Source organism: Pteronotus mesoamericanus, unplaced genomic scaffold (assembly GCF_021234165.1).
Source record: "Pteronotus mesoamericanus isolate MK-2021 breed Mesoamerican mustached bat unplaced genomic scaffold, CSHL_Meso_final contig_116, whole genome shotgun sequence".
NCBI lineage: Eukaryota > Metazoa > Chordata > Mammalia > Chiroptera > Mormoopidae > Pteronotus > Pteronotus mesoamericanus.
The window spans coordinates 6818363-6836713 of record NW_026555027.1 but is presented as its reverse complement, the minus strand read 5'-3'; the positions used below and the strand labels follow the sequence as shown (position 1 = coordinate 6836713).

Below are 18351 nucleotides of genomic sequence, written 5' to 3'. Positions count from 1 at the left end.
GTTCTAACGTTCTTCCCTTACAGGGCTCATTTAAGTGCTTAAGAATCGCATGAAAGTCTCAGACCATGGGCGAGAGGAAATGAGTGCTCTGGACAAAGGTAGTCAGGGAGGGCTTCCTGGAGGCAGGAGTCTGCAGGGCGGGCCAGGGGCTCAGTCAGGAGCACTGCACTCAGCACCTTTATCACAGCTGGCCACACACCTCCAGAGACCAATACAGACGTTGTTCTTGACTCTTCCCAGATCCCACCACCAGGAGGAATGCGAAGGCTGGGCCCACAGCGAGAAACCGGTACGCCAGCCAGTGGACCCTCAACAGACCCCACCCCACCATTTCAGCACACACCCTCACCACGGACTGGAGGCTGCCCACGCCCAGGGCGGCGGGATCGATGGATAAGGAGAGCGACAGTTACAGCGTCAGCCCCTCACAGGACACAGGTAGGGCCTGCCCCCCACCCCCGGCTCCTCAACCCTGGGACGAGCCCAGCCCACACCAGGGTTCTTCACAGGCTCCTGCTTCCTCGCTTTCAAGGTCACTTTCAAACTGTTGGACCATGTATCTGACAGACACCAAAACGCTGTGCAGCGCAGACAACACCCAGGGCCCAGTGACTTCTGCAGCACAGAACTGTGGGCCTCTATTTTGCAGGCGTCCCAAACCTCAGGTTCACTCTGTGTTCTCCTCTTCATTCCCACCCCACTGACAGAAACAGACATTTTACATTTCCACCCACACGATTGCAGGAATTTCTGATTATACTCTGAGGGCGTCTGACCCACAGCCATCTCCAGGATTAAGAGGCTGCACTTGGAGTTGCATGACGAGGGCAGAGCACCCTCTAGGGCGCTCCATTTGACACTTAAGCCGAGGTCGATTATAAGGTAGGTTACCTAGTCAAGGCCGTCAACCACCAAGGTTTTACTTCTGAGGGAAGTCAGGGCCTAAAAATAGCACTGGGTTGCCTACCCGCCCCCTCCCCCATCTTAAATTTTGAAAAGAAATTATATCAAAACCTAATAACTGTAGCCAATTTTAAGACCCATTTTCTTTTGTTCTGCATGATAGCCTGCAAAAATAGTGCTCCAGGGGAGGAGTGTCACCGTGTAGCTTTATTTTTATGGCTGTTAGTTCTTCTGGAAGAGTCTCAGAGTTCCACAGAGGCAACTTCCAAACTTTGAAACTTGCGGGCTTAAAAGGCAGAGATTCTTCTGGCCAGATGTGCCACTTTCTGACCTGGTGGTGTTCTTGTCCCCATAAAGGGTGGCAGACACAAAGAATGAGTCCCGGAGACCAGGAGTCATTCCGCCGAGTGGCCAGTTTCCGTACAAAGTCACAGCTCCCTTTCTACCATGTGCCGCATCTCCCCGGCCAGGCCGGGGCTGGAGGAGCCGGCCCTCAGAGCAGCAGTCACCCACGAGCTTGACGTCTCTGCGGCACAGACGCATTTGCCGTCAGTCACAGGGAGGGGGCGCTGCAGGTCATTTATGCATGGTCCCAATTGTTTTCATGAAAAGCAGAGGTTTTTAAGGGGAAAGCACTACTGATTTATGGAAATGTCCCAGGCTGGGGGCACCGGAGGACAGAGAAACAGTGTTCTCTGAGCCCAGGATGCCGGCATCCAGGTGACAAGGCAGTCCTCAGACAAGGACCCAGGGCTCCTGCACTGTCGTGCTGCCACCTGGGAGAAGCAGCCACGGACCCGAGAAGGTGGCCAGGCTGTGCAAACCCAAGGTGATAACTCCCGTGTCTTGTTCCCTCTGCCCCCGGCCCAGATCGCGCTCGGAGCAGCATGGTCTCTACGGAAAGTGCTTCCTCCACATACGAAGAGCTGGCCAGGGCCTACGAGCACGCCAAGATGGAGGAGCAGCTGCGGCACGCCAAGTTCACCATCACCGAGTGCTTCATCTCGGACACATCGTCCGAACAGTTGACGGCAGGGACAAATGAGTACACAGACAGTCTGACCTCCAGCACCCCTTCAGAATCGGGGATCTGCAGGTTCACTGCGTCTCCCCCCAAACCTCAGGATGGAGGACGAGTGGCGAACATGGCGGTTCCAAAGGCACATCGGCCAGGTGAGCAAAGAAATGCGCGCACCACTGTACAGGGAAGCGCCTCTTCCCATCCACACTCATCTGCCTGGAGAGCCCTCTTGGTGTTTGGACTGGGTGTTCTGTTTATTGACTCCTGTGCAGTGAACCACCCCAAAGCTTTTAACTTACAACAACAACAATCACTTATCCTGTTAATGAGTCTGAAATCTGCTCAGTGCCTCGTGGAGGCCGCTCATCTCTGTTCCAGAGGCGTCAGACGGGGCAGAGACGCTCGATTAGGGCTGGAGGAGCCCGCTGCAAAGCGGCTCCCTCTGCGGGAGGGCGAGGGCGAGCTGCATCCGCCCTATGTGGGTTTCTGCACCGCAAAGTGTCCTGGGCTTCCTCATATCACGGTGACTGTGTTCTGAGGGCCAGTGTGCCTAAAGATGGACCACGGAAACAGCCAATTTCTTAAGGCTCGGGCCAGAAAGTGACACGTCACTTCAGCCATATTCTATTGTTCAAAGAGCCCAGATTCTGGAGAGGGAGACCCCCACCCCCTACTTAATGGGAGGAGCATCAAAAACACGGGGCTGTGTTTTAAGACTTCCATACTGAGGGATTCAGAGGAGAGCGCTCCTACGGTGTGCCAGCATTTGGGCTTTGGCTTTACTGAGTTACCCAGCGGGACAGGAACGGGCTCATGTTACGTTCTCTGCCTCGAGCATGAAAGACTGGTCTGGGTTTGTGGATGGAGGTGCACATCCACAGCTCCAAATGCGTGCAGGGCCTGGCAGGTCATGTAAACGGACGAACGAAGAGACTAGGAGGCAGGGAAGAGGGAGTGGGGGACGTGAACGATTCAAGAGCTAAGAGCTCAGTGACCATCTAGAGGAAAATGACCCTAACGAACTCCCCCCAACTGATCCCGACTAGAAATGGGGACCTGGTGTGAGCCAGTTCCTCAGCAGGAGCCAGACATGCTAGCTTTATATGGACACTCAACAGTTTTTAAGCATCAACTCATATGTTTACAAACAAACATACAGGGCAAATAAGACACAGGCCTAGACTGAGCCCAAACCAAGGCAGCCAGTTGTAAATATTCTCTGAAAAATCACTTCTTTTTCACCCTAAAACAAGTGCATGTCGCTTTTCCTTCACAGACTGACCTATCCCTTCTTGTTGAATCCAGTTTCCGTTTTATTTCTCTTTCTCCCATTTTCCAAGCCACTATACTGGTTCTATTTCAAAAATTTATCTTCACTTTTAAATTACTGTGATTCCTTTGGGTTTTATGGCCTACGGCCCAGCTGAAATGAGCCTTATAAATGCATAAAAATACATAAAATAAGGATTGTCTATCCAGCAACTAATCTTCCAAATAGCGTCAGAGACCCATGCCAGCAGACAGTCAAGACTGATGGCTTCATTTATTCTCATCCCAGCCACCTCCTCAGGGAGACAATGAGTTGTTATTTATGGCTGTTTTTATTTCAAATTTTTTTTGTTGTTGACATTTATGCGCAAGGGGAATGCAGAAAAACATAGGACAAATGCCATGACTTTCTGTGGCTGTCCGGCCTGAGGGTGAGGAGGACGGGAGGCGAGAAAAGTGTACCTGTGGTCATGTTCTTAGCCTTGCTGGGCTTCAGTTGCCGCATCGAGGAAATGGGCAAAACGTTATTACCCAGCAAGCACTTGCTGCCCGACGCGTGTAGAAGCCTATACTGTGGCACTGGCTTTTGAGAAAAGAAAAAAGCTCCGATTGCGAGGTCGCATGGCAAGGAGACAAGAAGCAAGGTTCACGTCCACCTCCCCCGTCCAGGGTTCAGAGCAAGAGTTAAGGAGTTTCAGCACTGAATCTTCCCAGACAGCAGGCCCTTTGCTTCTGAAAGGGCTCTGGGTCCTGTCAGGTTCTAAGCATGTCTTGGTCCTTTGGTTCTCAGGTGGGGGTGGGGGAGTTAAGGATTCACAAGTGTCACTCCTGAGTGGTGCGTCCAAGGTTTAAACTTGGTTCTGGGCCTTGTTAGAAACAGAAGAGGACCATTTTGAGCTGGTTCTGTGGTTTCAACTTCGGTGCCTACCCTGTGGGGTTCGTGTAGGATGGATGGAACATACGCAGGTCAAGTGGTTAGCAGTTGTTTCTGTTGTTGCCTGTTGATGTTGTTAGAGCTCCAGTGGTGGGCTCCAGACATGCTGCTGGCTCACCTGGAGACCTTCACCTGTGCTGGCTCCTTCCTTCCTTCCCTCCTTCCTCCCTCTCTCCCTCCCTCCCTCCCTCCCTTCCTCCTTCCTTCCTTCCTTCGTTCATGCCTTCCTTCCTTTGCTTCCATCCAAGACACACAGCCAGCATTTGCCCTTCATCAGTGAGCTCCTGCATCATGGGGCTGTCCTGTCTATGCCAGCCTTGAAATAAGTAAAGGCTTGAGTTTCTTTCTGGTGACTTCTTCATATTGTTGGATTAATATTGGAAACAAGTTTAAGCCTTTTCCACGATATAGTCAATGTAGTCGCCTGCCTCTAGCAGAGCAATGGAAAGACCACACCTAAGTCGGGTACATTGCTATCATCTTAATATACTTTTTAGACTACGATGGTTTCATAACCTTATGTAGGAATAATTTTTTTAACACAAGGCGAGGCCTAATGTCTACAAACTTTAATCCATTGTTGATGACTATATTGTTAACATTTAAGAGGCTTTTCAGAAAAAAAAAAAAAAAGATAATTCATCCTTCCGGAAGCCTTTCTGTTGCTCCTTTATAATAGAGCTAAATTCGACACTGGGCATGAAACCCACGGTGACCGTGGATCAGCCTGTTGACTCTAGGCTGTGTCAGAATCAGCAGCTCCTTGGGCTGCGTACCTGTGTCCCCTCATGGGCTGGGTGGGCTTCCGGCGGTCATCAGAATCTCTGAACATCTTTCTTCTTGTCATCAGTTTCTCTTTTTTGGTGATTATTTAAATCCCAAATCTCTACAAATCCAGATCAAGTTAAATGAACTTGGCCAAACTGTGCATCCAGGAAGATAAGAAACATGTCTTATATTTCTCTCCCAATGTCTAGCAGATTATCAGGCAACAGAGTAGCTATTCAAGAGGTATGTTTAAATAATTTAGTGGAATTGAATATATACTCCTAACGGTGTGTCTGGCATAGAGTTGATGCTTAATAAACATTATCAAGTGAATGAAAATAGATGTGGCAATTATAAGCCTGGCCAATTGGTTAAAACACTGCAATTATTAGGAATTATTTGTAAAATACCGAGGACATTCAAGTGCACGTCACCTTCTAGCCTAACTTTAAACAAAGTGATTTATTTTCTGTTCTTGGTCTTAACCAAAGGAAATCTCTTCCTCAGTTAAGGGGGGTCCCTGTGAAATACGGGCAACCCACACCTGAGGCAGACAACAGAATCTAGCTTTAGATTTGTAAGGATGCCTAAATTTTAAATTTGCTGCATTGTTAGGACTTGTCTTTTTTAAGTAAAATGCCATGTGTGCAATTGTTCTGTTTTCTTCAATAAGAGATGGCTGTTTCCATCTTTAAAAACAAAAGAAAACAAAGCAAATGAAAAAAAAGAAAACAAAGCAAATGAAAAAAAAGAAAACAAAGCAAACCAACAATACTCTCTGTTCCTCTGAGAAATAGCTGGAAAGTTTGATAGCTTCTTTTCCCCTCGGTCAAGGTGGCTTCCAAGCCTTTGATTACAGTGCCTCGTCTTGGTTTCAGGTGGCACCTTGAGCCAGTTTCTAACATTCTTGGATGACTGCTTCTTTATTCATGATGTTTACCCTGTGCCATCAAGAGATGGTCATTGCACAGAGCGACTTAAATCAAGTTAAAGCTCCAGATATGCAACCTGATATGGCCTGGCCCCACTGGCAGCAGGGGAAGTGTCACCCCCATGGAGCTCAGCTGTCACATATGCCCTGGGACCCTGGAGGGGGCTCTATGCATGCCAGCCACTCCATGATGAAAGCAGTTAACGTTTCCCATCGGAAATGACCACTGCCTGCTGCCAGCAGGTTGGTTCTCCAAATGACCGGTTCGATTATTTGGAACAGGTTGGGGTTTTTAATTTTAGGATCCAGTCCTCCAAGCCCTCACCCTCTCCTGGGCGAGGGTGTTTAACCAAAGAGAAGAGCGTGCAGAGCGAAAGGCAGGCAAGTGGTCTCCGCTTAGGCAGTGCCCGCTGCCTCCACCGGCCTTCTCGTTCTCAGTCCTCCCTGGGATCACGCTGCTGTCCCCTCTGCGGGTCTCATGCTGTCTCTGGCATTAAAATTAGACTCCAGAGGTCTTCCCTGCTGAAGCAGCCCCTGCCCCACCTCGCCATCCCTGCATCGCCCTCACCACCGGAGGCCCTGGGCTCTGCAGACCCCCTCATGACCCGAGGCCATGCCCAGTGCTCTCAAACAAGTATGTTCCCTCCTCCCTGTTCACCTTTGCATCAGGCAGTTGGGGACCCAGGACTGGGGCTTGCATTCTCCCCTGAGGGTTTACACATCACTGAAATTCGGTTTTGAAATGTCTATCATGAATGTTATCCAAGGGCTGTGGAAAGGGTCTCCTTCCCAGTGTAATTTTGATGCCTAAACATGTGTACACATACATGCACACACAATGCATGCACACATGTGTGCACACACCCAAGCAATATACATATGCACTCACAGGCACCATGCCCTTGCACACACACATGCACACATTTATGCACACACAGGCATGCACACATTCACACATGTATGTACACCCCTGAGCAACACACACATACCACACACATCACGCACAGGCGCCGTGCCCGTGCACACTGCTGCTCTGCCCTTCGCCCTTCTAGGGACAGCCCTGCCTCTCCCCTCCCCGGGGCTCTCGCCTTCCTTGCCTTCCTTCAGCAGAGCTGTTGAGGGCTCACTCAATGATTGGCCCTGTTTTAGGAGCTGGGGATACAGCAGTAGACAAGATCCCAAAGACCCCACCTTCAAGGCACTCCCCTCCCTGGGGGAGACAGACCCTAATCAAGGAGACCAGTACTATAGTTACAGATCATGGTAAGCGCTGGGAAGGGAAGAAAATCTGAGGAAGGAGGGAAAGCCCTCAGTGGGTTATTTTGGGGAAGATGATCAGGGAAGGCCTCCTGGAGACAATGAGACAGGAGCTGAGATCTAAGTGATGGGTGGGGCAGAGAGAGCAGGGAAGACGTCCTCAGGGAGCAGTGGTCCAGAGGGAAGCAGGGAGATAAAGGCTGGGAGACTGGAATGACTTTGACAGCAAGGCTTCCCTCTGAGCTGCCAAACGCACAATCTCTCAAATGTTCAGTCTCTCCCAAGAATTAAAGCTAGAAGCCCCCCGGGCCAGCAGCAACACCTCTGCGCATCGCTCTTCGCTGCTCGCTCTGGGTGGACTGAAATACACAAATGTGCTCATCTCGGTTCCCTGTTAGAAACACAAATCTCTCTGATGTATATTTGCAATTTTGTCTTTTAAGGCCCCTGCTTTTGTTTTAGTCTGATTTCCCTTGGACACAAAGTGACAGTAGGACTTATTCCAAAGGGTCCCCAGCTTGGAACCCTCAGCCCACGGGCGTTTGCGGCCGCGTCCGCCCCATCCTGCACTGGTCGCCCAGGCCCGAGCCTGCTGCCTCTCCAGGTGCTGACTTACGACAGCCGCTGCTGTGTGTGTCCTCCAGCTTGGAGTCTGTGTTCTTTTGTTCCCACGGCCTTTTCTCTGACTTCTGAGCCCCTTAGGCAGCTCGCTGTTTTCCTTGGCTGTCTTATTGGGGCTCAGCTGTAGTTGTTGGGAAGCCCACAGATGGTGGAAGACGCAGAAGAGGTCTGTGCCTAACAGCCCTGTGATGGAGAGGCAGGAGGGCCCCTGTGTCCTGCAGCGTGAGCAGCAGGAAGCGTCTCGCTTCTGGCGCTGCAGATGGCAGAGGCTCACCACAGTGGTTGCCTCTGCAGAAACACAAATTGCATCCATTTATGCATCGCGTGTTTATTGACTGTCTTCTCTGGAGAAAGACGTTGCACTGGTATTACTCAAAGGCATAAAAGTGTTAATACTTCCCATAGTCTCCTCAGCTGAGCAGAATAGCATGTAGGATCATAGGCAGCAGGCCTTAGTCTTCAGGACCCAAACTGATCAACGAGGGGATTGAAGCAGCAAGGTAACAGCCAGCTCATGGAAGTCAGACACCACCCCTCCTACACACACACACACACACACGCGCGCGCACACGCGCGTGGACTCTACCCAGCCCAGTGAGATGCTGTGGCGAGTCGGGAGCAACCTGAAGGTCTGGGAACACACAATGGGGTGAGAAGCAGACATCAAAGACCTTTGCCTTTGGCTGTGGTCCCGTGCAGATACGGCCGGCACCCAGTTCTAAAGCATCCTACTTCCCAAACTGCGTAGCCACAAGCCATTCACTTAAGTGAGGTAGCCAAGTTCTCATGGTCAAACCCCCCTTGCACGGCCTCCTGCTGTTCTCAGGGTAAAGACCTCTGAGCTTCTGAGAGGCCAGCTTTGTCTTTTTTTTTTTTTTTTTTTTTTTTTTTTTACTTTTTACTTATTTGTTTTTAGGGAGAAGGGAAGAGAGGGAGAAAGAGAAGGAGAAAAACATCCACGTGCAAGAGAAACCTCTTTTGGTTGCCTCTCACACACCCCCAACTGGAGATCTGGCCTGCAACCCAGGCATGTGCCCTGACAGGGAATCATACCAACTACCTTTTGGTCTGTGGGGCGATGCCCCGTCCACTGAGCCACACCGGCGACAGCGGGCTCATCCTCCTCACCAGCCATGACCCCTAGTCTCTAGGCTCCAACTCTCCGGCCTCCTAAACTCTACAAATGTGTATTTCCTCCATCTGGAATTTACTCATTGCCAAGCTAATTCTTCCCTTCTGTGGGATGATGCAAGATGCACAGGGTTGTTGAGAAGGGTCCGCCCCCTCATGGTCTGAGCCAGGGTTCCTCCTCAGGGGACCCCAGTGTATGGGTCCCCATGGGCCTCGCCTGGGAGCTATCTTTGAACCTCGTGGCCCCTTCCTCCCTGGGCCCTTCCAAGTCCCTGTTCATGAGTCCCAAGCTTGCCTAAAAGTTGGGGCAGATTTTCCCATCCTGCTTTTTGTTCAAAACGACTTTAATTCTGAAGAACTGTGAGCAGCCACAAACTCTAAGCCCCGCTCTGTATGCAAGTTTGGTTTTTAAAGTTCACCAGTGAGTAGGAGGACGGCAGTACCGATGCACTCTTAAAAATGCATGAAGTCTTATAAGTACAAGCCAAGAGTGGGAATAGGATCCGCGCCTGTGGACCTCTGATATCCTCCTCACATTATTTATTTAGGGCTTTTCCTGGTTGCTGTTTGGGAGTGAAGCTTCATTTACCAAGAGAGGTTGGTTTACAGGTTTTCATTACCATGCTGTCTCATCAATATTAAACTAAAGAAGTGTTAGGTCTCGCCTGCATCTGGGTTGGGCGGGCTGCACGCTCCCTTTGCAACCAGCTCTGACGCTGTAGTGTGAGTGCACGTCTGATGTGTGTGATTTTCACTGAAATTGCTAGAACTCAAGATTAGCATTTTGTGCTCCTTATTTTGCATTAATAACAAGCTTCATCCAAGGATAGATATCAAACCTTGTTAGAAACTGATGAAAGTTCCTTTTTAGGTGGCCCCAGAGGGGGATGTAAGCCCCTAGCTAGAGACTCTGAGTCGCTTTCATTCCCCCAGGAATTGGCTGGGAAAGCCTATGCATGTTTCACAGTCGCTAATAAAGAGGAAAGCAGGCTATTGCAATGCATCTGGGAATTTGAGGCTCCCAGAAACACATTCATTGGTTCCCTACTTATCCCCAAATTCCTCCTTCAGATATGCTTAGCTGGTTTGCACAGGTGAGTTAGCTCAGAACATAAGAAAGCTTCCTTTAGACTTAAAGGAACTCTTAGAAATTAACCTGCCCCCTTCAACTGACCAACGATAAGAATGAAAAGTGGAAGGGGTCGCAGAGCTAGGCAGAGGGTAAGGCAGGATTTTGAACCAGAGCTCAGAACTCTCTAACGCACGCCCCTTCCGCCGCCCACCTGCTATCCATGGGTCCCATCCCTCACTTTTTCCCATAAGGGGCTGAGGCCATAGCTCTTGGGGGACTAGATGAGACTGAGGGATGTTCAATGTTTTCCAGTGAAAGAAGGACCCACTTGGAAACATGAACTCTGACATCTCAATGAGAGTTTCTCCACAGCAGCAGCATCCCCCCTGGTGGGCTGTCCTGTGCATAGGAGGATATTGAGCAGCGTCGCTGGCCTCTGTCCAGTAGGAGCCAGTAGCTAGCCCTGCCCTCCAACTGTGACAACCCCATTTGTCCTCAGTCATAACCACGTACCTCCTGGGGGGCGAAACCACCCATGGCTGGGAACCATCGATCCAGGCTGCAGACATTTTCCGCGGGTGTGCGCAGGGTGAGTGGCAGGAACCATTGTCTGAGAATAGATTCATGGAATGTACACCCATTATAGATTTTCTGAATCGATTAATTCCTGTTCTGTTTTGGTATTGATTTTGCCCTTCTTCCAAAGCTGAGAGGCATTCAAACTTTGTGTGTGCGTCTGACGATATTGGGAAAGTACAGGAAGCTTTGCTTTCCTGATAGGAAGGGGGGGTCTCCTGGTTTTTGACTGAAGAGAGAAAGATTTTAATACAGCAGCGCTCGCACCGTCAGGCCCCCCTTGGCCTGAAGGCCCCCCTCGCAGGGAACGGCGAGATTCAAGCATGTATCTGGTGGCGGGGGGCGGGGGGGAGTGGGCGGAGGCGGCACCCCCAGGGCAATCTCTGCTGGTTCGGGGCCAGAGGCGATGAGTTGTTGCAACACCAGTGAGCAAGACGGTTAGAGGCAGAGGGAGAAATCGATGCTGACTTATTTAGTCTGAACTTTTGGAAATATTAGTGGTCTCGAAGGCCCCCAGAGGGCAGTGACAGGAGGCTGAGAAGTGGCCCATTATGTCACATAAAAAGGCACAATATTGAAATAATGGCTAACTCGTCCCTCATTCCCCCAGACGTGAGTCAAGGAGCATGTGGCCCCCAACTGGCACGGGGTAAGGGGCCCAGCCTGCGGTCTGGGGGGCCAATCAGGACAAGTGGAGAGATGCTTCCGTAACCCAGCTGCCCCAGGGGAGGTGTCCATCCTTGTCAGGCCTGGGGACAGGGCCCTCTCGTCACCTTAAGCTACATCTGTTCTCATAGCTTCCACTCCTCTCTGCCATGTTCCGTGCTTCAGGACACTTGTCCCCTTTCCCATCTGCTTTTCTCTGTGGGTGGCTCTTTGTCTCTTGTTTCCATCTCTCCCTTGACCTGCCTCCATGTTTCTTCCCTCTGCTTCCGTGTTTGTGCGTGTATTTGTGTTTCCATCTCACTGATCTCTAAGCTCAGAGAGACTGTGGAGAGGAAAGCTGGACACAAACAAGGAGGAGGAAGTTAAATAAGAGATGTTATAAATCTTGGCTGAAAAACAGACGTGAACTTCACTATGATGGATCTCACTGGAGACTGCCCTAAGGCCAGGCTTTGGCTCTGCCCAAATTTGCAGCCATGGCAGGTTTGCATGCAAGGGGCCCGTGCACCAGAGAGAGGGGACTTCGGAATTCAAAGCGGAAGAGATCCTGAACCCCTGGGTCACTTCTGCTTTCAAACACATGGAAGGGCTCAATGAGGGTCCTGGCTAATTAGCTACGCATGTGGTGCCCCACAGAGCACGCAGAGGGCGGAGAGGCCTGGGCCCATCAGACACGGGCCTTCGAAGAGGCTTCTGATCCCTCTTGGTGAAGACTCCAGGAGAGCCACTTCCAATCTAACCCTGAGGGGTCTTGGGGGGTCAGCTGGGCAAGCATCTGCTTCCCCAGGGAGCAGGGAAACCAGGAGAAGTGACTCTGGCTTGGCCTCGGCGGGGAAGGAAGGGTGCGTAACAGGTTACCCACAGAGGGGCTCCTATGAGCTCAGAGTGCAGGAGGGAAGCCCATAAGCCACAACCATGTGGGCTTCTGTAATAGGTCCTTAAAGAGAAACCTCCTCCTTTCCCGTGGTCGATGGAAGCAGGGACTGTCACCCTACAGGAGAACTGTCAGCGAGACTTGGCAGGATGTTCCCCAGCCCACCCCAGCCAAGAACGTCTGCGTTCCTGTCCTGTGGCTGCTGTAACAAAGTACCATAAACTTGCTGGCTTAAATCAATACAAATTTTTTCTCTCAAGGTTCTGGAGGCCAGAAGCCCAAAATCAAGTGTCAGCAGAGCCCTGTGTCATCCTAGAACTCTAAGAAAGGATCCTTCATGCCTCTTCTGGGTCCTGGTAGCCCCAGGCATTCTTTGGCTTGTGGCCACACCCCTTCAACCTCTGCATACAACTCAAAGGGCGTCCTCCCTCTTCTCTGTGTCTCAAATCTCCCACTGTGGTGTCTTATGAAGATGCAAGTCGTTGGATTCAGGGCCCACCTTAAATCCTGATTCTGTCACCTCAAAGTCCTTAACTTAATCACATCTGCAAAGACTCTTTCTCCAAATAAGGTCACAATCACAGATTCTGAGAGTTGCGACCTGGACATATCTTTTCGGTAAACACTAATCCACCTACTAAAGACAGAAACAAAGGTATAAAAAAGAGTTCCCAGCTCATTTCCCTGGCAGATCTCCAGCCCATAACCTCAGTCCCTCCGAGGAGGAAAGACACCTGGCAGTATACTTTCACCTGCATCGTCTAATTCCGTCCTCGCTGTAGCTCTATGTGCAGAGTCTGCTCTTGGTCCCATTTTATGAATGAGGAAACTGAGCCCCGATTTATAGCACATGGATGCTGGGAACATCATCCAGGGCTCTACTCTTTATCGCCACTGTTAGAACCATTGTTTGGTCTCCCGTGTGTGAAACAGGCAGATGGAGAGCAGGGAGGTTAAGAAAAGCAGGTGCCAATATGCAAGTTGCCTGTTTCACGTCTCTGTTTCTGGAGTAACTCGTGCATGGGTTGTCTCTATCTGTAGGTGTCTGATGAACATACAAAATGGATGGATGATTAGAAAACTGGTTTCCCAAGTGGTCCTTGGACTAGCACACTGGGTGGGATTTCAATGGATGCAAAATGCCTTTTATAAGCAATGCTCACCACCGATTACACTGCTGCTTTCTTCTAAGTGCATAAATGATTAAGAGAGCTCATTTGCAGCATTCACACGGTTGAAAGGGCTGCTTTGGGTGCTAATAGGAAACACACTCTGTCAAAAGAGCTAATTAGAGCATCATACGACCTAATAAAGCTTCCCCTGAAAAACTGGATCACCCAGAGATCGTGGGTATTCGGGGGTACCTGGCAGACCTGCGTAGCAAGCACATGCAGCCCTTGTAGAAAAAGGTGGCACTCAGCTGCTGCCATTATTCGAGACTTCCAGTTCTCATCTATCTTTTCCAGCTACCCTGGCCCTCTCGGTCATTAAATCTAAAGTGGGAACCCCTGTGGACAGCGGGCAGCTATTGTGGGCTTTGTCTTTCGATTTCACACACATTTGTTCCATGTAATCTAGGACCTGAGCAATCCTGTAATCCAGCTGGGACCAAAATGTGACTGCTTTGCAGGGGTTTAATAAGCCCTGTTCATTCCACGGGAGCTGCTGGGGTAGAAACTCATTCCCAAATCTGTGACCACACATTATAAACACATTAAGTGTTTGAGATTTTGTTGGGTCTCAGAAATAGTACAAGGAATTCTTGACCTACATTTTTAAATGACCCTGGAGGTAAATGAATTCCACATTTAGTCAAGTATTTAAAAAAAAAGTTGTATTAATAAATAAAAGGGCAAATTAATATAATTTGCTTATTAGGCTCTTAGGAATACAGTCACTTTGAGAAATTGGATATCTAAAAAGTCACAAATTTCCAAATTTGGTAAATTAGAGTATGCTGATTCTTAAGTAAAATGTTCTTCACACTACCAAGGAATTTTCCAGTTTATTTTTTAATGACAGCTGTTAATGCTTTTATGATTCGTATTTGTTTGCAAATAATTAACCTCCAATAGAGAAAATGAATTAATACATCCACTATCATAAGGGAACAGAATTTTCAATGTCATCATAAAAGGCATTTGGGACACAAGGGTTCCTTTTTTTTTTTTTTTTTACATTAAATACTTTCGTTTTTCAGGAACAAGACTCATGCATGTCACAAGACACACCTAGACCTTCCAGCTCAGCGTCTGTCATGGCAGACTTCATGTCCTTGTTGCTTCGGAGCCTGAATCCGATACAGCAAGTTACAAAAACCCTTTTCCCAAGAATGCCAAATTACGGCATTCCTTTCCCTAAGAGCCTTATGCCAATTTATCATCAAGGCATTTGTTACTGGGCTTTGCTTTGATCCTTTGATCCAGTGCACTGTATGAAGCCACATTGAATTAAAGGACCTTTGATTCCACTGAGCCACATCCAAAGTGCCACTCGGGCCATTTTCACCAAAAGCTGTCAGAGAGACCCAGTGGCTTCAAGGTCATACAGTTTTGCGAAACTGCCAAGACTCAACCCAGGACCCCGTTGCTTTTTCCTTGTTGCCCCTGCCTCCCTCCCCACGCCCTGTGCTCCCCAAGCCTTTCCCATCGCGCATGGGACTTGGTTGAGCACATTTCATCCCTAGTGTGCACAGTCGCCTTGGATGTAGTTTTTCTTTCTGTTGTGGGCTCTGGAAGAATCTTGCTACCTCTATTTGTCTGGCTAAAGTGTGCTGTTGAAGAGCCCAAGTTCACATGCCGCAGAAAGGCCAGCCCTTTAGAGGTGAGGATGAATCCACCTGCCTTTGCAGCGAGCTCTGACGAGGGGCCTTGGCAAACTCACCCAGGTGCGGTGACATTTCCATCTCTGAACCCTGAATGGCTTTTCACGGGCACACAGGGGCCCTCGGCACCCACTTCCCAAGTGAGGAAACCAGCTAACTGCTCTTTGTGTTTCTTTACAGGTGACCTCATACACTTGCCTCCATACCTTAGAATGGACTTTTTGTTGAACCGAAGCGGTCCAGGCACCAGCAGGGACCTGAGTTTAGGGCAGGCATGCTTGGAGCCTCAGAAAAGCCGGACCCTGAAGCGCCCCACGGTCCTCGAGCCCATTCCTATGGAAGCCTCCTCCTCCACGTCCTCCACCCGAGAGGGACAGCAGTGGCAGCAGGGGGCCGTGGCCACATTACCTCAGCGAGAAGGGGCAGAGCTGGGACAGGCAGCTAAAATGAGCAGCTCCCAAGAATCGCTGCTCGACTCCCGGGGCCATTTGAAAGGAAACAATCCGTACGCAAAATCGTACACCCTGGTATAACAAACAGCATGACTGGACAGCGGTTGTAAATATGGTTTAAAAAAATTCAATCAAAGCTACCTTTTTTTTACGGAATTCCAATATTTATAATTAAAGAAAATTGCCAAAATATATTAAAAAAAAAAAAGAAACTACTGAAACCACAGACAGTGCAAAGACTCTCCTGCTTTTTTTCTGTCTGAGTGTGAGCTCCATCCGCCTGGGCATCTGATTTTTTGGGAAAGAAGTCCAGTTTTATGATCTTCACAGGCTATTGCATTTTTACTGATTTTCTACACAGTGCATGGGGGACTAATGAAACCTTCTAACTGGAAGTTCTGTCACATGCGAGTCAAGAAAGAAAACAGGAAAAACAACGACGCTCTTTGTGAATTTACAGGGAACGTTGATTCATGGGCAAGGGGAAACTTTAGTCACATTTGCACACCTTTCTTTCCCATTAGAAACTGGGTCCTCAATCTGACCTGCTTCTGTTGTTAATTAGGATGAGTGCCGTCAGTGAAGGGGAGGGGGGAATCGATTTGGTTTTCTTTTTTGTTTATTTTTTAATTTAAAGAGACACTCTTTGCATTTTGTCTAAGCGAAATAAAGAAGAAAAGGTCGTCTGCCTTTATTTCGATGTCTACTTCTCTCGTCTCCTCCCAATTACTGGGTCCTCCTTCCCATGGATGCTGGTGTTTGCAAACACCAGGGCCGACCCCAGGACCCAGTTTGATTAACCAGAGAGGTTGCCCGCACTCCGAACTGCTTGGGAATTTCTGGGAAAAGCGCAGAAGATGCAGCTGGTCTCAGTCACTCAAGGGGCTGGCTAGGTATTCTCAGCCTCACAAATGCGATGCTCTTTGCCTGCTGGCCCTCTAGCTAGACCAGAGGTCAGCCAACTATGTCCCATGAGCCAAATCCAGCTCACGGCTGAGTTTATAAATACAGTCTTATTGGAACACGGCCACACACACTGCTTGCATTTTGCCTGTTTCATGTCATGGTGCCGCGTCGAGTACCTAGTTGCAGCAGAGATGGCATGGCCTGCAAGGCTGAAAATGTTCACCATCTGGCCCACTACAAAAAAGTTTGCCAACCGCTGCTCTAGAGCCCTGTTTAGCCCCAGCTTGCCAGAGACAGGAAGGGAAGGCCAGGGGGCATCCATGTGTCCTACTCCCAGGACCTGTCCAGCTGCTCTGTGACTGGTGTCTCCGTTTGCAGTAGACCACCTTAGTAGTTGCCGCCTCCGATTCACTCCCCTGTACCCAGAGGAAAACCAGTCAATCATAAGCTGTGTTCCTCTGAGATCTGACTAATTTTCCTTCCTCTCAGTTTAAATCATTTGCCACGGGGCTCATCCTAACAGAAAACTTCCCCGTGAACAGCATGAACTGCATTCTTCGTGTGTGACCCTTGCACAGTGTGCTTTAGGAAGAGGACGTAATCCTCCCAAACAACCATTCCAGACTCTCTTCCCTGAAAGGGAGAGATAGCCAGGACTCTACATCAGAGGTTTGGCTCGGAACAGAAAATGTGACCAAATAAACACCCGCGGCTGCTCAGTCACCCAGGTAACAGGCTGCACACATACCTTCTGCTCTGAAGCATAGGTTGGTTCTAGGTATCACCATCTGGGAACATGTTGGGATATTTCTTCCCTCGTCTCCCCTTCCTGTCTATTATAGTTTCCTCCTCCCCTCCTTCTTTCCCCCTTTTCCACTTTTTCTTACTTTTGTTTATTTCCCAGGCAGGCCCGTGTGCCTACTTACATGCAGTGACGCTGAGTGCCCGCGTCGTGGGCCCAGGACCATGTCAGGACTGCCTGCTGTTACTAACATTAGGTGGCCCCACGGATGTGGGGGTTTTTTTTTCCTTGCTACAGTTTCAGAATTTAATCCATGTTGAGAGCTGATTATTTGCACCCTCAAAGACTGCTTTTTTATGCAAATGAAATGAAATGCTACTTTCTGAGAAAAATTAAAGCTCTATCTTTCTTCAATCTAAAACTTCTATATTCCCCCAACTTAGAAGTTTACTCTTTTTTTTTTTTATTTTTCTCTCAAGCTGTGCAAAAATAAAAAATTCTACATCATGTCTGCCTCTGGAATGGATTGCTTTTAAGAATTTCGCCTTGAAAATGCTCATTAAAATGGATTTGACATGTAAACACTGTATCAAAAAGTTCACCTCCCTGCCTTTCAGGTAGGGGCCCAGCAGCGCTTGCATCTACTAAGAGGTCCAGATCTGTGGATTAAAGGGGCCCTGTGCATTTAAGAACCATTCTTGACAGTAATAATAGTTAAGTTTCCTCTGGACCTCTGTCTGTCTCCAGTTTGATTTATAGCGTCTCGGAGGAATCTTCCTATTAACCTAAGGTCTGTAGCCAGATTGCTTCACCTTAGCTTGGCAAAGCTCAGATAAATTCTTCATCCTCTGTCCAATAAGTCTAGGGTCAGTAGACAATAGCTTTTGGGTCAATGGACCGGGCTTCCTCTGAGGCATCCATCTGGCTGATGGCCTGAAAAATGCCCGCTTTCTGAAATGAGCAAGGTCTTCATGCATGGCCGGTAAGCCACAGCACTCAGTGCTCATACAGCTACAGGTAGCCAAATGCCTCCAATCAGTTCGTGTGTCTGCATGTATCCACATTGGCCATGACTGTCCGTGAAGAAAAGAGGGTGGAGAAGTGGAGGTGGGCAAAGATGGAAGTGAGATGTTACAAAGTGGTCGCAGGCCGGACTGGACAAGCTCCAATCCCATCATCTTTGGGCCCTTGCTACCCATCTCGATACTCTGTTAAGACGCAGAAAACATACCTCTGCTTAAACTGCCCTTTAAGTACAGGGTAGGGCCAAAGTAGGTTTACAGTCCGAGTATGGGAAACACAGACTTTAGCCTTGTATTAATATTTATTAATTATTGTACTTTCCATACGAACACCTGCAGACCTACTTTTGCCCCACGCTGTAAGCAGGAGACCACCACGCCA

The 18351-nt window shown here is 49.1% G+C and overlaps 1 protein-coding gene across 1 annotated transcript in view; it reads left to right on the top strand.

The window, feature by feature from the left end:
• The window catches only part of DSCAM (DS cell adhesion molecule), a 524904-nt gene extending 509524 nt beyond the window's left edge, over positions 1-15380 (top strand). Inside the window, exons 32-34 of the mRNA XM_054578507.1 lie at positions 241-438; positions 1774-2076; positions 15028-15380. Coding sequence (XP_054434482.1) covers positions 241-438; positions 1774-2076; positions 15028-15380 — 854 coding nt within the window. The remainder of the gene's footprint in view (positions 1-240; positions 439-1773; positions 2077-15027) is intronic.
• The last annotated feature ends 2971 nt before the right edge of the window (positions 15381-18351 follow it).